Here is a 23,361-nt window from a genome sequence, read left to right on the forward strand (position 1 = left end):
AAAGGCAGAAAGAATAAGCAGCGGCCCATTAGGCCAGTCTTGCACAGTTTCATGGCACAGTTATCAACACTGCAAACTAGGTAACCGAGCCCGGTGAGTTTCATGGCCCCTCTCCTCTGATGAAACTCCCCCTCTTAATGACCCTATCAAGTCAGCAATTTTGCTGATGTGGCATAGTAATTAATGTTCCTGAAACTCTCTATGAAACTCCCATTGAGACTGGCCTTATATGAATTAGGTGGGTGCTTTCTATGTCAATATTTTCATCTTATTAGCTATGAAATCCAGGTTTTCAGACCCTCATAAAAATGTCGATTTGCAAGGCCTTATTTAAGGGAGATTTTTTAATGAAAAAGGAAATTAAGGAAAACAAGTAGGGGAAAATATCAAAGAACGCCACAGAGCGAAGTAAATTTGCAGCGTGGGTGTTTGAAGCCATGCAAATTGAATGTAATCTCATGCGAGCCACATGGATCGGGTGTTATTACATTCTGAAATCTCCAGTTATTTGGAGTATGTTGCGTGTGTAGCTCATTCTTTGATTTTCGCTTTCTCCTTAGGGCTTGTTTAGTTGGCGAATTTTTTGGCGAAATGGTACGGTAGCACTTTCGTTGTTATTTGGCAATTAGTGTCCAATCATAGTCTAATTAGGCTTAAAAGATTCGTCTCGTGAATTTCGTCTAAACTGTGTAATTAGTTTTATTTTTTATTTATATTTAATGCTTCATGCATGTGTCCAAGATTCGATGTGACGGGGAATCTTAAAAAATTTTGGGAACTAAACACTACCTTACTTGTTAAGGTGGACTCTGAATTTTGATCTCTTCTTCATAACAAGTTTCCTATTCAGGGGTGTGATATCAACTGTCAGTACAGAAAAGTGTAATTTAACCAGTGCCACATAACGAAACAATCCTTAGTTTATGCATGAAGGAAGATTTTGTTACACTGCTCACATCTAATTTTCCCTTCCTTGCACTTTAGCTAGATGCTATAAACACCCCTCAATTGTTACAAGTAGAGCGCGACACCTTGCAGTCACAAGTTGTGGTGGCCGAAGACAGCCCAGTAGGCAGTCAGGCAGTCCAAACTCTGAGCTGGATCCACGCATAGCTGCCCCTCGTTTACCCTACAGAGTACATACTCTGGGTGTAGGTATTCTCGAAGAACTAGCCGGTCAAAGCTAAGACCAATCAAGCTATTACAAGTAGAGGGATGAAACATCAACATCCCGGTTAGGTGGTTACAAAGCTGTGGTCAACAAGACCTCCCCTTGGTTCACGGCAGACACTGACCTTCAGCCAGTCAAGGTTCGGCGTGTCCAAACCTTGAGCCGGATCCATGCTACTGCCTCTGAATATCTGACTAGACTCCAGACTCCAGACTCCAGAGCTCCATGTTTTCTGAGTGCCAAAACAAAACAGAAAGCCGATTAGGAAATATCAAAGTAACAATGACCGAATACATAACTAACATAAGATTAATCAAATCAAGTAGCATTAAGCAGCAGTAAATATCTTCTTCACTTGTACTATCTGCTATTTGGGATACTTTCTTTTTTTACTCCAACCCTAGCAATAACAGGAGAAAAAAATTGTTGTACTGGAAGTCAAAGCAGTCAGCTAATATCCCATCTCCCGTCCATTCAAATCTTCGTACACAATGACAATCAAGCCCCAGAAGCAGTCTAGCTCGTACGCTACGTTATTGACTGCACACCGTGGAACAAATTCAACAGGCAAAGCCAATAATGTTTGGAATTTTCCACCAACACTTACCTATCAACTACTATTTGCTGTTTCCTCTTTAACGAGGTTCCTTGCACCAATCAATTCTTCCACTGAGTCACAACTCGCAATTCATAAGAAAGCTACTAAGAAAAATGGCAGTGGTGGAGGCCGCCTCCCTGGCTCACCGTCTCCTCCCTATCCTCCTCCTACTACTACTCGTTGCCACCGATGATGCCGCCGTATTCAGCATCATCAACAATTGCAGCTACACCGTGTGGCCAGCCGCCACGCCAGTCGGCGGTGGCTCAGAGCTCAAATCTGGGGACATGTGGATCCTCAATGTGCCGGCCGGCACCACAAACGGGCGCATCTGGGGGCGCACAGGCTGCAACTTCAACAGTAGCGGCTATGGGGCATGTGAAACGGCTGACTGTGCTGGCGCGCTTTCGTGCTCGTTGAGCCCCAAACCGCCTGCTGCACTTGCAGAGTTCTCACTCGGTGGCCCAACAGATTTCTTTGATTTAACCATGATCGATGGCTTCAACTTGCCTATGGCCCTCCTGTCGGCCAAGGAAGGGCCAGAATGCAGCATGGTGCTACGCTGTGAGGGAAACAGCGAGTCACAGTGCCCAGACGCGTTCAAGGTGCCTACTGACAATAGCAAAACTCATGCCTGCCGAGGGAACACCGACTACGAGGTTGTCTTCTGTCCCCCAAGTGATCTAAAACCCATGCCTGCAACTGTAAGTCCTCAACCTCCACCCACAATCCAGATAACACCTTCATCATCAAGCCCTGTGGTTTCACCTTCTGGGGCAACAAGGACGAGATCATCCTCAGGAAGCCGAGTAGTTGTTATTCTAGCTACTATAAGCAGCTTTATCTTTCTAATATTATGCGTTGCTGTTTTCTTCATGTGCAAACGAAGAGCACGACACCGGGAGATGGAGCAAGTGGAAGATTACAGGGACCTACAAGGAACACCAGTGAGGTTCACATTTCAACAGTTAAAAGTAGCAACTGAGGATTTCAACGACAAACTAGGGGAAGGAGGATTTGGGACTGTTTTCATGGGACGGTTTGGTGAGGACATGATTGCAGTGAAACGTTTGGATCGAACTGGTCAAGGAAAGAGAGAATTTTCGGCAGAAGTGCAGACAATCGGCAGAATTCACCATATTAATCTGGTTAGGCTGATTGGTTTCTGTGCAGAGAAATCACATAGGCTCTTGGTTTATGAGTTCATGCCCAAAGGATCCTTGGATAGGTGGATCTATTGCCGGCATAGGAATAACACTCTTCCTCTGGATTGGAGAACGCGATGCAAGATTATTACTCACATAGCTAAGGCCCTCTGTTATCTTCATGAGGAGTGCATGATGAGAATTGCTCACTTGGATGTCAAACCACAAAATATCCTGCTAGATGACAACTTCAATGCTAAACTCTCTGACTTTGGACTATGCAAGCTCATTGATAGGGATAAGAGCCAAGTGATGACCAGAATGAGAGGTACACCTGGGTATTTAGCTCCAGAATGGTTGACGTCACAAATCACAGAGAAGGCTGATATATATAGTTTTGGCGTCGTGATAATGGAAATCATCAGCGGAAGGAAGAACCTTGACACTTCCCGATCTGAAGAGAGCGTACATCTCATTACCTTATTGGAAGAAAAGGTGAAGAATGGTCAGTTAGCAGATTTGATGGATGAGCACAATAATGATATGCAAGTACACAAGCAAGAAGTAATACAAATGATGAAGCTCGCAATGTGGTGTTTACAAATTGATAGCAAAAGAAGGCCTCAAATGTCCGATGCTGTCAAGGTCTTGGAGGGTACCATGAATGTGGAAACCAACATAGATCATAACTTTGTTGCAACAAGTCAAACAATCTATGGTGTTGCTGGAAATGTGAGCTTCTCAGCTCCACCTCTTGCCTCTGATGTATCAGCCCCAAGGTGAAATGGCTAATCACCAAGAGGATATCTATTGATATCATGCGCACGAAACTCTGTCCAAAAGAAGGCCACGCTCTGTTGTATTTTTCATTTTCTTTGTAGGCTAAAATAATCTGAGCCCACTACATATTGGGATAATTTTACTTTCGAAGTACTGTAACATGGCAAACATGCTGTGCACCAGATGAGGAATTCAGTTTAGCATATCTTTGAAATGCAGACCTGTCTCAATTTTCGTATAGTCTATTAACAATGTTTTTGATAGCACGTCTAACTGGCTACAACGAAGCAAACAATCACACAGGCTGGAAGAAAATTTGCGTACCAAAATAGCGTTTGTATGGGAATTGGAAAGGAATTATTACCTGGATCTGGGGTAAAAAAATGGAGTCTTGAAGCTTGCAGACACAAATGCCTCAGCCCATGTGGTCAGTAATATCCTTCACGAACGTGCCGTAGCCTTCCTTTCCAGGAACCCTGCCGGATCCCCTCAGCACTGGTGGGCTGGTGGCCGCCGGCCGCGTATACCAAGACAGCAAGCTGCCATCGGAAGGCCCTCGCCTGAGTAGAGGGGTAGCCGGATAAGGGTGGGTGGCGTTGCTGCCTGACCTGATATGTGTGAGACGCCGATATGGAGCCTCGTCGAATGGTTCGGCCGTTCGGGGATAGCCTCCGCCGCCGCCGCCGCCGCTGCGGCCACAGCGCCGCCGGGTGGCGTTGGTAGTGGTGCGGTGGGGGCACTTGGAGCCCCAAGGAATAATCGAGTCCAATTTGAGTGGGCCTTGAATTGAATAAGGTGGGCTGCGGTGAGTGAATATTTTGGGCTACTTTGTTCGTGGTGCATGAACTGATGGACATGTTGGGTCATGTGCTAAATTTGAAAAAAAAAATTCTCAAAAAAAAAGTGCTAAATTTGATGCTGCGATGACAGCCTCTATTATTTTTCTCATCTGCATCAAGAGAAGATATCACTCAGCCTCACCAAAATCGATTTCTTATCAATTTTGTAAGTGTAATATTGGAAGAACCAACGAATGCTATTCTAATTCTTCTTGGTCCATGTTCGTCCTACTGTGCATGTGCACGCACGTAAAGTAGTTTGGGGGAAGATAATCTAGTTGCAACTTGCAACCACTCCCCTTGTTTGAGAAGTGAGTCTCCATTTGGATTTTTTTTTTTTCCCACTGGTTTGAGAGGATTCATTGGGATTGAGTCTCCACTGGCTTGCAGACCATTGACCATTGACTTATTGTAGACCATTCACTAAAGGCAACCCAAAAGTCTTTAGATTTTGACTAGTCATCTTTACCAGACTTTCACTCATCTTCCTTCGAGATATCGCTGTCAGCTCAGAGGAGAATTTCAAGATTTCGCTGCAGTTTCGCTGCAGTTTCTTCTTAGGACTCAGCAACGACCACCACCTTCGGTGTTTCACAAGCGAATGCTTCACCTTATATAGTACCAGACCACAAACATATAGGAATGCTTCACTCATCTTCCTCTGGGACTGCAGTCAGATCAGAGGAAAAAATGGTTTGGATCCCCAACAGCGATATGCTCATCATCACAGAAGAAAGGCCTAGAAGGCATTTGTAGGCCATCGGTGCCACATTCAAGCATATCTATGACTTCACTAGCTCATCGTCGGACGATTGTGAGGCTTCATCTGAATGCACCGCAACCCAACAATGCACAGTTTCCTCTCCAACTCATGCATATCAGCAACAGCAGCAGAAGGTATCTCACTCGCTTCTTCATTAGCTAGCTGATCATACACCCACGACGGGTAGTATGCCTGACTTGAGCTTGATACGTTTGGGTCTGCATTTCTCCGCCCTCCGGCCATCTCTACAAGCAGCATACCAAAGCTATAAACATCAGATTTGCTTGATATGACACCGAAGCTACGAGATATCATTTCAGGAGCAATGTACCCAATGGTTCCTCGTAAGGCGCTCGCTGGCACAAAGCTCATGTCCCTTGGGTACAACTTGGCGACGCCAAAATCAGCAACTTTTGGGACAAAGTTGCTATCGAGAAGGATGTTGTGTGGCTTAATGTCAAAGTGAAGTATCTGCATATCACAACCCTGATGCAAGTATTCAATACCTCTTGCAATGCCTAAAGCAATCTCATTGAGCTTGTCCCAAGAAAAAATCTTCTCTGCTGACAAGATATATCTATCAAGAGAACTAATGCCGCGTAGCTGCCAAGGTTAGGCTACCCCGATCAACGTGGAGTAGAAAGGACTGCATTCACTTTAATGTATCTATTTACTTATCTAGTGGCGCAAAATATAAAAGAAGCATTGTTAATTACAAGACTAATAATTTTTTAACACATATCTTTTATTTTTGAAAAGGAGGAAGTGGGAACACCATTTATATATCACTCTCAGAGAAAAGGACTGCGATTGATGAAGCTTTATATACAACAAAATGCATTTTCCTTTGTTACATCACATTCTCATTAATATATCAATCATAATGATATTCCAAAAATAGAGGCATTTCAAAGGAGGTAAAGAGATGGAGTATTCCTCCTTCCTGTAGATAATTAGAATCACATTAAATTTTGGTAGGATGAATCCTTAAAAATTACTACATGGAAAAAAAATAACTAGGATCGACGTATAAAATGTGGTTGTACGTAGATATATTGTATCTTTTCTGAACTCCATAGTGAGTTTGTGCTCTGTGAGAAATATAAAAAAGCTGGAAAGGCTGTAGATACTTTACAACCTATATGATATATGGACACTTGACAGTACTCCTCTAGAGATGTTGATACGGATTGGACAAAAATTTAATTTTAGTATGAGATCAGATGTCAATCTTTACAAATCACGGTCACCACTTAACGCTTGTTACTATCTCTTTGGCATAGGTAGTGAGCTGAAGGTGAGTTGCTTACCTATGCTCTACATCATTAGCCACCCCCTTTGCTGACACCACCGCTGGCTCCTGGATGGAGTCATGGAATGGAGCACAAAACCGATTTCTCATAATCAAACCACTCATCAACAGTTCCCTGCTACAAGCAAGTAGGGCACGGAAAATCCATCAAATAGAAGAAATATCATATGCCTAAATTAGGATATGGGGATGAAATCCACGTGCAAAAAAACTTGTCGCCACAGAATTTTCGTTCCGTGCCAAGGACACACGCAGCAAGTCGGAAGGGTCCGCTTGATGGAGCAGATCCGCCTAGCTTCAGCGCAGGGATGGTCGATCCTGCGCAATCCTCCCGAGACGTGCTAGTTAATTTGACCCTGCAATTGACAAGGAGAGAAAGTTCATCAGTAATTAAGGGCAGAACTTGCCGGTGTTGCTAGACAGTCCCGAATGTGCGGCTATGAGAGCCGATATGAAAGGAGATCGACTAAATAGTCGATTCCAGCATATTCATGAGAATAAATCGGTTAAAGCTCATGGGGTTGTGTAAGAAGAATCGGTTATCATTCAGGATAAATATCATTGTTTTAGCAAATATGAATCAATGGCAATAAGATATCAACAATGATTGGTTTATGTCAAGCCAATGATTACAAGTAACCGAACCTCTTTTTATATAAAGAAACAATTCAACACCACTTAACCGTTTAATAAAGATAAATCTAATGAACATGTTAGATCTCATCTATTACCATGACCAGTGGAGCATAAGGCAGAATCATGCAGGCCGTAGAAATAACGATAGACTCGACGACCCTAACTCATTAATAATATCAGTGAGGCATGAGGCAGAATCATGCAGGCCGTAATACAATAATAAGATCATGGGGCTAACATATCTTTCAACCTATCTTTACTTCAATGGTCTCGTGATGCGAACTGTTCGTGAAAGCACTCGATATCGGCTAAAACAGCCGATTCAGGCATAACGCACAGTTAAAGTCATGTCTTACCAGGAATAGATATACTAAATAACGATCCCCACTCCACGGTGCTAATAGTGGGGTGTGAGGCAGAATCACACAGGCTGTGATAACGGGCCGTAGAACGGTTCTCGCTAGCCAATAGATCTACTCAAGACGCAACATGCCTTAACCGCACGTTATGCATGATTAAGATTAATGTAAAACAGCCGATAAAACATAACTCATCGTCTAAGGTGTAGATTAGATCAGTTTGAGGTTAGCAAACGATGGGTCAAATAAGATATAAGGCCGATCTAAATCAATCTCAATTGGGCAGAGTGATATTGCTGTAATTAGATAAATAATGAAAGCAATAAGCAATATCAGTAACTTAATGAATCTATCAAAGACTACCATTCTAAGATAGAGCCGATAACTTGACCTTGATTTAATTCAAGCAGTGGGGTGTGAGGCAGAATCACACAGGTCATACTTGAATTAAACAAGAGTCAATAACTAGCTTATACCAGAGCCGCAGTGGGGGGCGATCGGATCGATGCAGCCATACGAACAGAGGTATAAACCATGACGGCACTTTCAGACAAGCAATGGAGGTCGATCAGATCGATGCAGCCGTACTCGCTGAAGAACTCGCCGAGATCTACTCTACTCCTACTCTTAAGGGGTGGTCAAAGCCGAAAAAGTAATTGACTTGTATTTGGATTGATTGATTGATTCTTTACAATAGCCGGGGTTTGATATTTATACCCGGAGTCTAAACATGAATCCTACTTGAGCACGATTCGTTACAATTTTTTGTCATAAAAGAAAACATTCCTAATTTAAGATAACTTGGACCCTAATCTTTCCCTTTTTGTAGAGTCCAACATGCTTTGTCCTGGCGCCGATCGTAGCCTTCGTCGTTATCCGCTGGCGCTATCTGAAGAAAGCTGATTCCAGTTTTTGCATCTGAATCAGCTGGTTCTGATCTGCACGCAATTGATTCCTTGATGACATGATCTTGGGAGCCCTCGAGTCCCTGCGACTCTCTTTCCAAATTTTGGTGTAAACACATGCCCCCCAATTTTGGGAGAAAAGTAATTTTATTCCAAAATTATCACGTCTGTATCCCCGATAGGTCCGTCACGGGTAGAGAATCTTGGTCTAGGGTCTACTGTCTGTCGCTGTCCATATCAGCTCATGAGCCCATGCTTCAAACTTTTACGAGAGCATTATTGCTTCACGGGCACTTGGATTCATCCTTCTAGGTCGGCTATAAAATGTTTATCTGACCCTAGCGAGAGCAACTCAACAATTCAGCCATGTGCTTCTTCCTGTCTCCTCGAGTGCCCCCGACTCCGCTGGACCCTCCATGGTCTATTCTCTTGCTATGAAGATCTTGAGCGGCTAGAAGAATCCTTATGCATAGGGTGATTATGTCGCTCATTCTAGCGCCTTGTCGAGCAAGAGGATCAGCTATTGCGGTTAGAAGAATTCTTGTGATATCACCTGAGTCTTCTCTCCATGTTCGCAAAGCTGTTCTAGTGTTTGCAAGGGCTAAAATGTGTGGACACTTTCCCCTTGTTTGTTCCACTAAATGCCCACCAGGAAAGCCACAAGCTTCATTCCCATAGTTCCTCGATTTACCGAGAAATCGGCTGAGCATATGTTAGGCGGGCGATTTTTTCTCTTCTCGGGCATAATTTTATCAACGGGCCAATGTTGATTCGGTTCACGACGACCTTCGGCCCTGTGGGGCCCGGATTCCCTTCAATCTATAGAAGCCTTGATAGGTTGATCTCTGGTCAATGCAAAATCTTTGAATCCGTTTCACGACATCTTGTAATTTGGGGAAGTAATAAGTTCGAATCTGTTATCTCTTCGTTATCCGTCCCCTAAATTCCTGGAGTGTCGTTCCGCTTCCATTTCTGATTCCAATTTCACACCCCCTGCGAAATCTATCTTCTTGCCTTCCTAGGCTATATGTATACGGGCCACGGCCATGGATCGAACAACAACCCGCTTCATCTCAAACTTTCAACATCCTTAGTATAGTTTCTACTTTTTCATAGGTTTAAGATCATGGAGAACAGCAAGAGGTCTACTGAGGAGGCCCTCGATGGATCTACATCATTGCGCTAGCACATCCACCATCAAGAGGGTGCAACTGGCGATGTTCCTATCGTCCCAGAGCAGAGGGCCAACTCTGCTCAGCCTTTGGGGTCATCCTCAGCACCAATTTGTCGCCAACTCCCCTGCTATCCGAGGAGGCTGAGAGATAACAATGACTTGATCGCTTCCATTAACCAGACCGACGAGAGACTTGCCGAATGCCTCGCTATTGCGGAGTCGGCTTTGGCCATAGTTCAGAACCGCTCACCTCCTGAGGCCAACCCGGTGCGGGAGAGGCTGGCCAAGGCTGAAGCCAGAATCGCTGGTGAGACATCATAATTTTCTATGTCTTCTTAACCTTTGCCTCCAAGATCCTGATTACCTCTTTCTTAAATCCTTTAGATCTATCGGCTCAACTGAAAAGCCTCCATTTAGCTACGGACCATGCGGCGGGATTTGTCAATGCCAGGGGCGCCGTTCCAGTGGTTTGCTTGCATGACATCCCAAACCGTGGCAGAGAAGTTGCTCTTCATGGCGTTCATCATGGTGCTGCCATGGCGCTGGCTGCTGCGCAAGTTCATTCCGGCCACGATCTTCGACTTCTTCCCCATGGGGCTTCAGCCACCGGATACCCTAGAGATTATGAGCGCCTGGTCGAGGATTTCTCTGACGCCGCCAACTCTGTAACCTTTATCTCCTAGGCTGATGATATAATAGTCAAAGTGTTTTCTGGCCCGTAGTTTGTAATAGGTGATATTAGCAAACAATTCCTCTATCTTGAGTGATTTTTCTTTTTGTTTCGTACTTCATACTATATGCATCACTCTATCAATGTTTGCTTTGCTCCTGCGGGCGATACACATTGTACCGGCTTTTACCCTTCTGGGTTTATTTTCGCATGAGAAGCGATACCCTTCTGGTATCGGCTATTAGAGCTGTCAACCGAGCAAATTGGTTGTCAAGTATTAATCCAAACGTCAGGGTAATATTCCTTCAAATATTCCCCATTCGATGGCTCTGCCGAATCCTTCTTCTCTTCTCAGTGTTTCCAAAATGTATCAAGCGCACAACACTTGATCCGATAAAGTTTCTCCTAATTAGGTGACCATACCGGCTATCTTGCTTTTGGCCGTCATAAGTACGTCTTCGAGAGCATCCCTAGATCAGCCGAAGAAGTCAAACAGATCACGGGGGCTGGTGCTATTCAGCTAGAAATATTGAGAGTGACCCATGATGTTCTAGACTTGAGATCTGCATGTCAACGCGTATCTTGTGTACAATCGATCATACTCTCCGTTATTTAATTACTCTTCCTTTTTCGGCTAAAGAGCCGATTTGATACAGCCGATCCTAGACTTCTAATCCAACCAAGTCTGAAAACATGGCTTTTATTAAGAGAACCCTTTGATTTCCTGCCTTTAGTTGCTCAACGCCATATTCCCATCGGCATTAGTGAAGTGGCTCTTTGCCTTCCATTAATTGTGGTTGCCTTTTACACGTCTCGAGGCGTCCGCCTCTTCGCTTTAGGTCTTCAAATACCAGCCGATGACTTTGGCCTCGAACACATCTCCACTCGCAACTGTTCCTTTATTCTTCTCTGCCTGCTGAGGTCCTATAGCGGTTTTCCTTCTCCCTTTTGTAGATCCAATCAACCTTCATGGCCGACAAAGACAACCGAGGCAAGCGCGCGACGGAGAAAATCCCGGAAGAGAATATGTCGATGAACCAGCGTCTCCGACGCATGAGGTGAGATTGACATTTCTTGTTTATGACGATGAATAGTTCTGACTCATCTACAGGTTTGTTGTGAATGATAGTCTCCATCCTCTTCCCAGGGCTGGCGGGCCTTCTGACACCGCATCTTCTATGCCAGCCTCATCGTCGGATTCTTCTTACTCCTACAATGGCGACGACGCCCGGTGCTACCTTCATGAGTGGAGGATGGCTCAGAATCGCTATTCCTAGGTGTCTTGGGAGAATGACCAATTGGAGATTTGCCTCGGGGTCTCTCAGGCCGCCCTTCACGCGGCTAAAGAGGAGGCCAGCACTGTCCGAGCGCGGCTGACCGAATCCGACGCCATGGTGGCGGGTAAGATGAACTCCATGAAGGCTCCTTACTCTAACTTCCATTATCTTCATCTTGACCGTCTTCTTGTTTTGTGATTGTCAGTCCTAACAACATAGTTGGAATCTCTCCAACTAGCGGTGAATGTGGCCGTAAACGCCGTCAATGCCTAGGGTTCCCTTATTGGTGCTCGTCTCCAAGATGTCTCGGTCCGCATTTAGGAGATCACCCTCCATGGCGTTCGTCATGGTGTGGTAGTGGCGCTGACCGTGGCACAAGTCCAGACTGGGTACGAGCTCCACGCCATGGAGACTGGTTTCCCAATGGGCGACGGCCCTGAGGAGCATGACGACCTGCTCAAAGAATTTGTCATGGCAGCGGAGGCCATAGTAGACATCACATCCGCCTAGGATGTGGTGAACAAGATCTTTGGTTAGATTGTATCTATGGTCATCCGATGAACAAAGACTCCTGTTCTTTCCGTGAATGTACCTCAGTACAATGCTCTTGCGTATGACTGTTTTTATCTTTTGTTTTTGCTCTATAGGCGATACATATCGTATCGGCTTTTATTGTCTTTGAAGATTTTCATTTTTGAACTAGAGGCGATACCTTCCTGGTACTGGCTATTAGAGCCGAGAATGAATCGGCTATCAAATGTTGACCGAGTGTCAGAATAACATACCATAGAACTTTTCATATCAAAGGTCAAACGATTAATCAACTCAGGTCAAGCGTCCTATTGAGCGAAACAGAACTTCTTTAAGAAATCCATTAACTCTGAATCGCTCTTACACTTCGACTCAGCATTCACATACGTCGGCCTATGTTCATCTCAACGCTTATTTTTCCTTTAATCCAATGGTCGATGTAAAGCCGTGATTTTTTTTACTAAAACAAGCTTTCAAAGCCGATCGCTTGCATCGGCTGTTGACTTTCATTGCTGATTTTAATGAAGTCTTCTTTCCATGACTTGCTAGAAAAACATTCGAAGTCTCCTAGTTCCCAAAAGACTGGATCGGCTGTTGCGATGCTCACGGACTCATTAGCACGAACCAGTTCAACATCATCTCCATGCCATTGAATCAAACATTGATGCATGGTTGATGGTATACAACAATTCGCATGAATCCAATCGCGACCGAGGAGCAAACTGTACGACCCTTTTCCATCAACGACGAAGAATGTAGTGAGCAGAGTCTTGCTTCTGATTGTCAGCTCGACGTTTATTGCCCCCCGGGTCTTAGACGTATTACCCCCGAAGTCCTTAAGCATCATGTCAGTCTCCATCAGATCTTCTGGTCCTTTGCCAAGTTTACGAAAAGTAGTGTAAGGCATAAGATTGACAGATGCACCTCCGTCCACCAACATCTTGTTCATCAGCTTCCCATCGACAAGACCTTTCATATATAACACCTTTAAGTGCTGATGTTTGACTGGTTTGTCAAATATTGCTTGTTGTACAACTGTCAACTTGGCAACCATCTCCTCATTCTCTGATTCATCGAAATCCGAATAAACTTCTTGATCTGTCGGAGCTCTAAATTCTGATGGCAACAGAAAAGCCATTTGGATATTAGCCGATGGTTGCTTTCTATCGGCTATTTGCTTGGTACGCCACACTTGAGTCTTACCGGATGTCTGAGCCTGTTCCATCTCTTTATTCCTTAGGCGTTGCACCCTTCTCTTCTGGCTTCTTACTTCCACCTCATCTAGTAGTGATGGTCTCACTTGTGATGCCTCACTAGTGGTTGAGAATGAGAACCTCAAGAAGGAGGTCAATAAGCTCACTCACACCTTGGCTAAGGCTTATGGTGGTGAGGACCACTTGCTTATGTGCTTGGGTAGCCAAAGAGCTTCTCTCTACAAAGAGGGATTGGGCTATACCCCCAAAAAAGGCAAGGTGGCCTTTGCTCCTCACAAGACTAGTTTTGTGAAGAACAATGGTCGGTTTTGCACTAGTTGCAAGCAAGTTGGTCATAAAGAGCATGAATGCAACAACAAGAGCAAAAATGCTAATGTATCCTTTATAAAGCTTGATTCATGCTATATGCTTACTAAGGGTACAAATGGTGTAAAGGCTAAGTTTATTGGTAAACCATGGATGGGCTGAAAGAAGAAAGCCATTTGGGTACCAAAGAGCTTAGTGACTAACCTTCAAGGACCCAAGCAAGTTTGAGTACCTAAAAATAATTGATCTTCTTTTGTAGGTTAATTACAAAGCCAGAGGAAGGCATTGAGTTCTTGATAGTGGGTGCACTCAACACATGACCGGTGATGTAAGAATGTTTAACTCAATCAACACCAATGACAATGATGGTTATGATAGTATCACATTTGGTGACAATGACAAAGGCAAGGTCAAAGGGCTTGGTAAGATTGCAATATCCAATGACATGAGCATATCCAATGTGTTGCTAGTAGAGAGCTTGAATTTCAATTTGCTATCCGTGGCTCAATTGTGTAATCTTGGATTCAAATGCATATTTGGGGTAGATGATGTAGAGATCATAAGTGTAGATGGCTCTAACTTGATCTTCAAAGGCTTTAGATATGAGAATCTATACTTGGTTGATTTCAATGCTAGTGAAGCTAGATTATCTACATGCTTATTCACTAAGTCTAGCATGGGTTGGCTATGGCATAGAAGTCTTGGTCATATTGGAATGAAACAATTGAATAGATTGGTTAAGCATGACTTGGTTAGAGGCTTGAAAGATGTTGTGTTTGAGAAGGATAAGCTTTGTAGCTCTTGTCAAGCCGACAAACCAGTTGGAAACACCCATCCTAAGAAAAGCATGATGAGCACTAGCAAAGCATTTGAGTTATTGCACATGGATTTGTTTGGGCCAACACAATACACTAGCATCGGTGGTAACAAATATGGCTTTGTGATAGTGGATGACTACACTAGATACACATGTGTATTCTTTCTAGTGGACAAAAGTGACGTATTTGCAACATTCAAATCATTTGTCATGGGCATTCACAATGAGTTTGAAACAACCATCAAGAGAGTTAGAAGTGACAATGGTAGTGAGTTCAAGAACACTAGAATTGATGAGTTGTGTGATGAATTTGGAATTAGACATCAATTCTTGGCCAAGTACACACCTCAATCAAATGGCCTTGTTGAGAGGAAGAATAGAACACTCATTGATATGGCAAGGTCTATGCTTAGTGAGTACAATGTGAGTCAATCTTTTTGGGCCGAAGCTATCAACACGGCTTGCTATTGTAGCAACCGCCTCTATTGTCACCGATTGAAAGAGAAGACACCATATGAGCTCTTGAATGGTAGAAAGCCCAACATTGCATATTTTTGGGTCTTTGGTTGCAAATGCTATATCTTGAATAAAGGCACTAGATTGGGCAAGTTTGACAAAAAATGTGATGAAGGATTCCTACTTGGATATTCCACTACAAGCAAAGCATATAGAGTTTGGAATTTGGATAGTGGTACTCTTGAGGAAGTTCATGATGTTGAATTTGATGAAACCAAGGGTTCACAAGTAGAGAATGAAAACTTAGAAGATGTTAGAGGCATTCAACTTTCAAATGCCATGAAGAACATGGATATTGGTGAATTGAGGCCTAGGCAAGTGAATGATGATGAAGATGATCAAGTGCAAGTGCTCTCTAACTCAAATGTGCAAGATGATACAAATCAAGTTAGTACAAGTGGCACTCATAAAAATGAACAAGATCAAGTGGCTAGTACATCATCTCAACCCAATGATCAAGCAAGTGCAAGCAATCAAGTTCCAATCCTCCAACCAACCAATGTTGCAAGAGATCATCCTTTGGACACTATCATTGGTGATATTTAAAGAGGTGTACAAACAAGATCAAGATTGGTATCATTTTATGAACACTTCTCATTTGTATCATCCATTGAACCAAAGAAGATAGATGAAGCATTGAACGATGTTGATTGGGTGAATGCTATGCATGAAGAATTGAATAATTTCACAAGAAATCAAGTGTGGGAATTAGTAGAAAGACCAAAGGGACACAATGTGATTGGAACCAAATGGGTCTTTAGAAACAAGCAAGATCAAGATGGGATAGTAGTAAGAAACAAAGCAAGATTGGTAGCACAAGGCTATACACAAGTTGAAGGTCTTGACTTTGGAGAAACATATGCCCCGGTTGCTAGATTGGAAGCAATTAGAATCTTGCTAGCCTATGCTTGTGCTCACAATATCAAGCTCTATCAAATGGATGTTAAAAGTGCATTCTCAATGGTTACATTAATGAAGAAGTATATGTTGAGCAACCTCCCGGTTTTGAAGATGATAAGAAGCCCGACCATGTGTACAAGTTGAAGAAAGCTTTGTATGGTTTGAAGCAAGCACCTGGAGCATGGTATGAGAGATTGAGGGATTTCCTACTTTCTAAAGGGTTTACAATGGGAAAGGTTGACACCACTCTTTTCATCAAGAAGATTGGAAAGACTTATTTATGTTGCAAATCTATGTTGATGACATCATATTTGGATCAACTAATCAAGATTTTTGTGATGAATTTGAAAAAATGATGGCTAATGAGTTTGAGATGTCCATGATTGGAGAGTTGAGTTACTTCCTTGGTCTTCAAATCAAGCAATTGAAGAATGGTACATTTGTAAGTCAAGGGAAGTATATCAAGGACATGATCAAGAAGTTTGGCATGAGTGATAGCAAAGTCATTAGCACACCAATGCGAACAAATGGTAACTTGGATAGTGATGCAAGTGTCAATATGGTGGATTAAAAATTGTATCGGTCTATGATTGGAAGCCTACTCTATGTAACCACATCAAGGCCGGATGTCATGTTTAGTATATGCATGCGTGCAAGATTTCAAGCCTCACCAAGAGAAAGTCATTTGAAGGCCACAAAGAGAATATTGAGGTACTTGAAGCATACACCAAATGTTGGTTTGTGGTATCCCAAGGGAGCAAAGTTTGAGCTAGTTGGTTACTCCGACTCAGATTATGCGGGATGCAAGGTTGAAAGGAAGAGCACCTCGGGCACATGTCAATTGTTGGGAAGATCACTTGTTTCATGGTCATCAAAGAAGCAAAATAGTGTTGCATTATCAACCGCCGAAGCTGAATACATATCCACCGGTAGTTGTTGTGCACAAGTACTTTGGATGAAGGCCACTTTGAGTGACTTTGGAATCAAGTTCAAGAAAGTGCATTGCTATGTGACAATGAGAGTGCAATCAAGTTGACCAATAATCCGGTTCAACATGCAAGAACAAAGCATATTGATGTCCGCCACTATTTCATAAGAGATCATCAACAAAAAGGGGACATTTGCATTGAGAGTGTAGGCACCGAAGATCAATTTGCCGATATATTCACCAAGCCATTGGATGAGAAAAGGTTTTACAAGCTAAGGAATGAGTTGAACATATTGGATTTCTCAAATATGTGTTGATGCACCCCCACACTCATATGACATGCCTCTTCTTCGAGTAATTCAAGGTAAAAGTTGATTGGCATGACATACATCCTTGCTAAGGACATGTTTAGTGCATCTAGTCATCTCTCCATTTTATTAGGCTCATTCATGAAAATCAAATGAATTTGATGTTTATATGGTATCACTATTGCTTCTATACTTGACTTGATCTAGTGGTAGCATATGACATGTTTATGGGCTTGTAAACCTAGTGTTTAATCTAGAAAATGAACTCTAAGTATTTAACTCAACATGGTACAAGATAACCCTTATTTGGAGGTATGAAGAAGCTTGTCCTTGGATCAAACCGAGCTAAATATCTTTGGTAAATGATCTAGATTGGACCAAATTTGGAAAAATGATCCTCACCCCATTGATTGACATTAATAATCTCTACCTACCTATATTTTAAACCTTTGTGGTCATTGATGATAAAGGGGGAGAAATAGTGCACAAAGATAGTGAAAATATAACACAAAGGGGAGAGAGAAATAAAGATACAAGTGATAGGGGGAGAACTTGACATAAGGGGAGAAATATGACAAAGAAAATGGATCAATTAAAATTTTGAGCACACAAGTAGGGGGAGCAAGCTCATGAACTTATATGGTGCATTTGAATGTGCATTTCATATGTTTGCTTGCATGACATAAGTTCTAAATTTAAAATATCCATGCTTGTGTGATGTATGCTAGTTGTAAGATTGAATGATGAAATGAAATCACTAGATAACTTTCATTTCCAAGTGTTTCCAAGTGGTATAGAGCTAACAATGGTGCTAAGGATGGTATAATGGTGCACTCCGATTGGTATCACACTTCAAAGATCCATCTTTTATACCTTAGCATCATTTGGTAGACATTGTCTCCTACATTTCCTATCTACTCATATGTGCAAGCTACAATTCAAACTCTTAGCGCATATGTAGGGGGAGCAATTGCTACCATATGGAGTTCATGAAACTTGTCCATATCCTTTTACACATGGTAAACATGCTTGGGCAAGCAACACGAATTCAATTGAATTTTAATTCATATCTTTGTATAAGGGTTGTCATCAATTACCAAAAAAGGGGAGATTGAAAGCTCTAGTTTGGTTTTGGTGAATTGATGAAACCCTAAGTGCTAACCTAGTTTATCAAGTGATCATGAGATGGGTAGCACATTCCAAGTGGTGAAGCAAATGAAGATCATGACATGATGATGGTGATGCCATGGTGATAATTAAGTGCTTGGACTTGAAAAGAAGAAAGAGAAAAACAAAAAGCTCAAGGCAAAGGTATAAATTGTAGGAGTTATTTTGTTTTGGTGATCAAGACACTTAGAGAGTGTGGTCACATTTAGGTTTGATAGCCGTACTATTAAGAGGGGTGAAACTCGTATCGAAATACAGTTATCAAAGTGCCACTAGATGCTCTAACTCATTGCATATGCATTTAGGATCTAGTGGAATGCTAATACCCTTGGAAATGTTTGTGAAAATATGCTAACACATGTGCACAAGGTGATACACTTAGTGGTTGGTACATTTAAGCAAGGGTGAAGAAGTTAGAGGTGAAAAGGAGTTGGTCTCGCTGGTCACCAAGTGACTGGACGCTGGTCTCAGAGGGACCAGCGCGTCCAGTCAGTTGTAATAGCGAAGACGCTGGCGTCGGTTAAACGACCGGACGCTGGGTCTTGGACTGACCGGACGCTGAGGTCCAGCGTCTAGTCCTGTTGTCGGGCAGCATAGAGAAAAGTCACTGAGTGACCGGACGCTTGCAGGATCCGATCAAACATGACCGGACGCGTCCGGTCGAAGAAATTCGTTTCTGAAACCTTACTGGAAATGACCGGACGCTTGCTGGATCCCATTTTGAAGCTTTCATTGTTTTTCTTTTTTAAAAAATAGAAACTCTTCCAACAAGATAAAAAATGAAAGAAAATGCAAGTGGACACAGTTCATAGGGTTTTAAAAGAGAGATTTTCCAGAAGTAATCTTATCCTTAAGCAAGAAAGCAGAGTAAATTTCAATGGCAAGATTAACTAAGCAAAGGCTTATATCATTTAGAAATGAGTCAAAGTATATGCTCGCCACTTATTAAATGCATTTCAAATCGACAAGAACGACGAACGATGAGTGAGACCAAAAAGTCTCGACTAACAATAACGCTAATTAAATTTGGTGAGTCTAATGTACTCTGAGTGTTTGGTACCAGAATTTGAGTGAGATTAAGAGTACTGAGAGGTAGAAAAAGAACAGAGATGGGTTCAGCTAGACGAGGAACACTGACAAATTCAATTAGAATTCGGTCTGATTAGTTCATAATTTCTTGTCCTCTCCCTCAGACGCTCATCTATATATCCCTTGCTACACAACATAAACACGCCACTTTACATGGGCCATTCCCATTCTGGTCCCGAGATGCGCACGCTGGTCGTCCTGCACCGAGTTCCCCGACGAGGCCCAACTCCAGTTGAATGAGGCACCGGATGTTCAGCAGGAGCGGCAGCAGCGTCAGGAACAGCATCAGTTGTACCTTTGAGATTTGGTAGGCCGCGCACAAGCTCGTCAGCAGATTGACAGGCATCATCATCTTTATGTATGATTTCAAGCTCGATGTTCTCATCATGTAGGAAGTCCAGGCCATAGCAGCAACCAGAAGATGAGGTCTTGTCCAGTTTGTGCGTTCCTTCCTTGTCCTCAGAATCACCAGGGAACTGTGGGCAACGAACACAAAAGATGCGAGACCGATGATGAACTATGTTGCATTGGTTACATAAGGAGCTAGAAACCAAGCTACAGTGTAGTACCTTGCAGTGCCGCAACGTGACCTTCTCTAGATTAGGTGAACCCCGATGAAAGAATCGCAATATCCGGAAGTCGTCACTGAGGTCACAGTCGCCCAGCAGCAAGTTCCTCAGGTTCTGGAATTCCAGGAATGTGGGTTCCTTACCGAGCACCTGGAGTACATTGGAAGTAGATAGCAACACCAACACATTATCAGAGTGACGAATAAAATGGAACACTTGCAGAGAAAACAAAGATGCCAAAGAGCATACCGTTGTCCCGACACCTAACAAATCGAAACTTGTCACATTAGACACACCACAAAGAAGCTTGGATTGATCTCCGCCAAGTTTACTTCCACACATACTTTTGGACAAAAAACTGTATTTGTGACGGCGTAGATGAATCGAAGCCCTGTCAAGGGATGGCATCTCATTTATCGAAATACCTCCACGGAAGCAGACACCATCCACATCTAGGCGTAGATAGGCAACCATGGGGGCTGAGATAGCCAGCAGGTCGCCATACCAATTGGAGCCGCCATCGATAATCAAGGTCTTCAATGTTGGGGATGCAATGTCGGAGAGGAATCCACCCCATGAGCAACTTTTCAAAACTAAGTTCTGGAGCGAGTCAGAGGCGATCGAACGGATCTCACAGGTGCAATGGTCCAGCTCCAAATCCTCCAAAGAGCAGCACACTGAGCTAAGATGCTCCGCAAAACGATCGTCCAGAGGCACGTGGCAGAGATGCAGCCTTCTGAGGCGCCAAGAACTGGGGCTCAGATTCAATCCCTGACGCTGACAACTGATGGCATGACTTGGTCCTGGTGTGCAGTATTTCATCGCACGTCGGAGCCATGCTGCTGCTTGTCGGCCACTGTATTCCCAGCCTTGTATTGCACTGTCAGAGCAAACATAGGTCTGAGGTCTGCAGCCCCTATCAATGTCCAGCCTGAATGAATCCAGCAGTGCGATGTTGCAACGGAGCATGAGGTTGACGGTGAAATCCTCAAATTCGTCCCACACTTTGCCCTTGTCCTGGTTGCTGCCCAAGTCGGAGTCGGAGTCATCAGAGTCAGAGCTGCTGTTGCTGCCGCCACTGCTGGAGGCAGGCGCTGCCGCCTTGGTCCTGAACTCAACAATGTCGATGTCGAGGCACGGCACAGAGCGCCAGAGGTGCCTCCAGCGTGTTGACAGCACGCACGTCTGCACCACCTGTCGAGCCTTGAGGGAGGACATCATGACGTGGAGGAGGCAGTCTGGTAGAGCGCTCAGCCGGTCCGGGCCACCGGTGGAGCTTTCGCCACCGCCATCGCTTGCACGGGTCCGTTTCCTTGTGCCCTCTGCAATCTCCATGGAGTACGTGTCCTGCAAAGCTCCATGTATATGTATTTTTATATAAGATGACCAAACGATTAAACGACCAAACAACCCAAATATAAATCTCCAGTTCCATGTATTACCAAAGGACACCTCTGAATCCGGCTATAACTCACGCATAAATTGTCTGAACAATAAGAAATTGCGAAAAAAAGACTCAAAAATATTTTTTTTTAAGAAAAAAGTTTGGTTGGGGTACAGTGCAGCAGAATCCCCATTTGCAATTTACTCAAGAACGGACGAAATTCGATCCGATTAAGGGACGGGGTGTGCAGCTAAATCGGGAGATACGGCCATGCCCCCATGCACTTCCGTACAGTATTAGAGATGAACAATCGTATACGAAGATTGCTATTCCTTCACAGCAATCCATTACGGGTGGGTCGTACGGAAAGCGACGGCGAAGGGGCTTACCGAGCGCCAGCGCCATAGCCTCCAGCCTGCCGCGGGAGGATAGGCCCCAATACAACCAGAAGCGCCGGAGAGAGCGGGAGACGAGAGCTGCCGAAACCCTCGTCTCCGTCGGCGTCGACGGCGAGTCGGCGACGGCAAGTGGGGAAAAGAGGAGGAATGGGGTCGGCGAACTGGCCACACAGCGTGGTACGGTACATGTGCAACGCGAGCACGAGAATCGTCTGGGATACATGGGCCCCCGCTAGGAGCTGGAGGCCCATTTCCGCACAGGCAGGGTTTCTCGGAGGCCCCTGAATTGGACAGGGCCGTGACGATCTTTTATTATTTTAATAACCTAAAAAAACTAATACTTTAATAATAATAACACAAGACGAATTATTTTTTGGGCACCGCTAGAGCTTGCGCGTGCAGGATTTGGAAGTTCGGCGCGCACACCTCTCGCACTGCAGTTTTTAGTGGCAAAAAAAAACACACACCCACAACAGCTTTTCTTCCCCGACTCCGGCGCCCTCGCCCCTACCGCCGCCACCGCCCCGCCGCAGGCGAACTCGGCGAAACCCTAGCTCGCCCGCGGCGCCACCTTCATCCCCTCCCTCTCCCCCCGTCGCCGCCGCCACCATGGCCAGAGTTCCCCTGCCCTAACCTAGCACGGTCGTCGCTGTCGCCACCAGCTCCCCCTAAACCTCCTGCCAGGGCATCCCCACCGCCTTGCCAGCCTTCCTCCCCTGGTCGGCACCTTCTATACCCGACGGAGTTGAGGAAGATAAGGGGAGAGCTTGCCGGAACCCTAGAAAGCAGATCCGAGAGGAAGAGGAGAGAGGTGAGAGAGGAGGCCTACCTGGCGCAGATCCGCCGCCACCGCTGCTGGATCTGCCGAATCTGTCGCCGCATCTGCCAGATCCGCCATTTCATCCGTCGGATCAGCCGCCTCATCTGCCATGGCCGTGCATGGGGAGGCGGTGGGGCGCGACCGCGGGGAGGTGCTCGCTAGTGAGGTGCTCGCTGGTGAGGTGCTCACTAGAGAGAGAGAGAGAGAGAGAGAGAGGGAGGGGAGGGGGAGAGGGAGGGGTGTGTGGGCGCTGGGCGGGTAGGGTGTGCGGGCGTCGGGCGGGGCGTGGGGGCTGAAGCCTCATATCTTGTGCGTTTGCTTTTTAGAATTTCTGATATTTTTCTGGATTATTATTTTTGTCACGTCAGAAAAGACATTACATCTGCCTTAAAAAAATACATTACATGACAAATGAATACAGAGAGCCTGCTCAGCCGAGCTGCGCACCCGGGATCTATTGGCCTCAAATCAATTCATGTTTGGAATGCCCTGTTGATGGAGTTCTCGTTACCAGTTTTTCTTTTTCCATTTTTATATTTTTCGATGTTTGAAAAATATATAAGCGTCTATAGAAAAAAACAAACATATACTGTACTACTCAAGCCGTTTCAGTTGGCATTTATAAAAATGTCGTTTCCATGTGACTCTATATAAATACTGCCAATTCCATACATGGTAAGGCAGGGCTCGACTCTTTCTGGAATAACCCCGACTTTAGGGTGTGTTTAATTGGATGAATATCTTTGGATGGGAGAACCATTCATGGATAGATGGCATTTGGTTTG

General features: G+C 44.2%; 2 protein-coding genes, 1 long non-coding RNA gene and 1 pseudogene across 3 annotated transcripts; 1 reads left to right on the forward strand and 3 right to left on the reverse strand.

Annotated features, from left to right (window-relative positions):
• Positions 1 to 837: 837 nt before the first annotated feature.
• On the reverse strand, positions 838 to 4,445 carry LOC136482580 (uncharacterized). Its single transcript, XR_010765127.1, has 3 exons — positions 4,059 to 4,445; positions 3,249 to 3,393; positions 838 to 1,403 (listed from the first exon to the last, which is right to left on the reverse strand). It is a non-coding gene; the product is annotated as an uncharacterized lncRNA (long non-coding RNA).
• LOC136482579 (thaumatin-like protein) lies at positions 1,413 to 2,899 on the forward strand. The gene is made up of 2 exons (XM_066479805.1): positions 1,413 to 2,473; positions 2,659 to 2,899. Exons 1-2 carry the CDS (start codon positions 1,883 to 1,885, stop codon positions 2,752 to 2,754), a joined length of 687 nt encoding a protein of 228 aa, XP_066335902.1. The 5' UTR covers positions 1,413 to 1,882; the 3' UTR covers positions 2,755 to 2,899.
• Positions 4,446 to 5,180: 735 nt separating the features above from the next.
• Positions 5,181 to 10,275, reverse strand: LOC136480524 (rust resistance kinase Lr10-like; annotated as a pseudogene).
• Positions 10,276 to 19,441: 9,166 nt separating this feature from the next.
• LOC136482581 (MEIOTIC F-BOX protein MOF-like) lies at positions 19,442 to 21,906 on the reverse strand. The gene is made up of 4 exons (XM_066479806.1): positions 21,748 to 21,906; positions 20,224 to 21,321; positions 19,975 to 20,124; positions 19,442 to 19,881 (listed from the first exon to the last, which is right to left on the reverse strand). The coding sequence occupies exons 2-4, from the start codon at positions 21,307 to 21,309 to the stop codon at positions 19,555 to 19,557; spliced, it is 1,563 nt and encodes a 520-aa protein (XP_066335903.1). The 5' UTR covers positions 21,310 to 21,321; positions 21,748 to 21,906; the 3' UTR covers positions 19,442 to 19,554.
• Positions 21,907 to 23,361: the final 1,455 nt, after the last annotated feature.

Source organism: Miscanthus floridulus, chromosome 9 (assembly GCF_019320115.1).
Source record: "Miscanthus floridulus cultivar M001 chromosome 9, ASM1932011v1, whole genome shotgun sequence".
In the NCBI taxonomy this organism is placed as follows: Eukaryota; Viridiplantae; Streptophyta; class Magnoliopsida; order Poales; family Poaceae; genus Miscanthus; species Miscanthus floridulus.

Coding starts and splice junctions, on each gene's coding strand:
- LOC136482581 (XM_066479806.1), bottom strand. CDS start 21,309: ATGGAGATTGCAGAGGGCACAAGGAAACGGACCCGTGCAAGCGATGGC. Junction 20,125..20,223: donor TGTTAGGTGTCGGGACAACG/GTATGCTCTTTG, acceptor AATGTACTCCAG/GTGCTCGGTAAGGAACCCAC. Junction 19,882..19,974: donor TCACGTTGCGGCACTGCAAG/GTACTACACTGT, acceptor CGTTGCCCACAG/TTCCCTGGTGATTCTGAGGA.
- LOC136482579 (XM_066479805.1), top strand. CDS start 1,883: ATGGCAGTGGTGGAGGCCGCCTCCCTGGCTCACCGTCTCCTCCCTATC. Junction 2,474..2,658: donor TAAAACCCATGCCTGCAACT/GTAAGTCCTCAA, acceptor GTGCAAACGAAG/AGCACGACACCGGGAGATGG.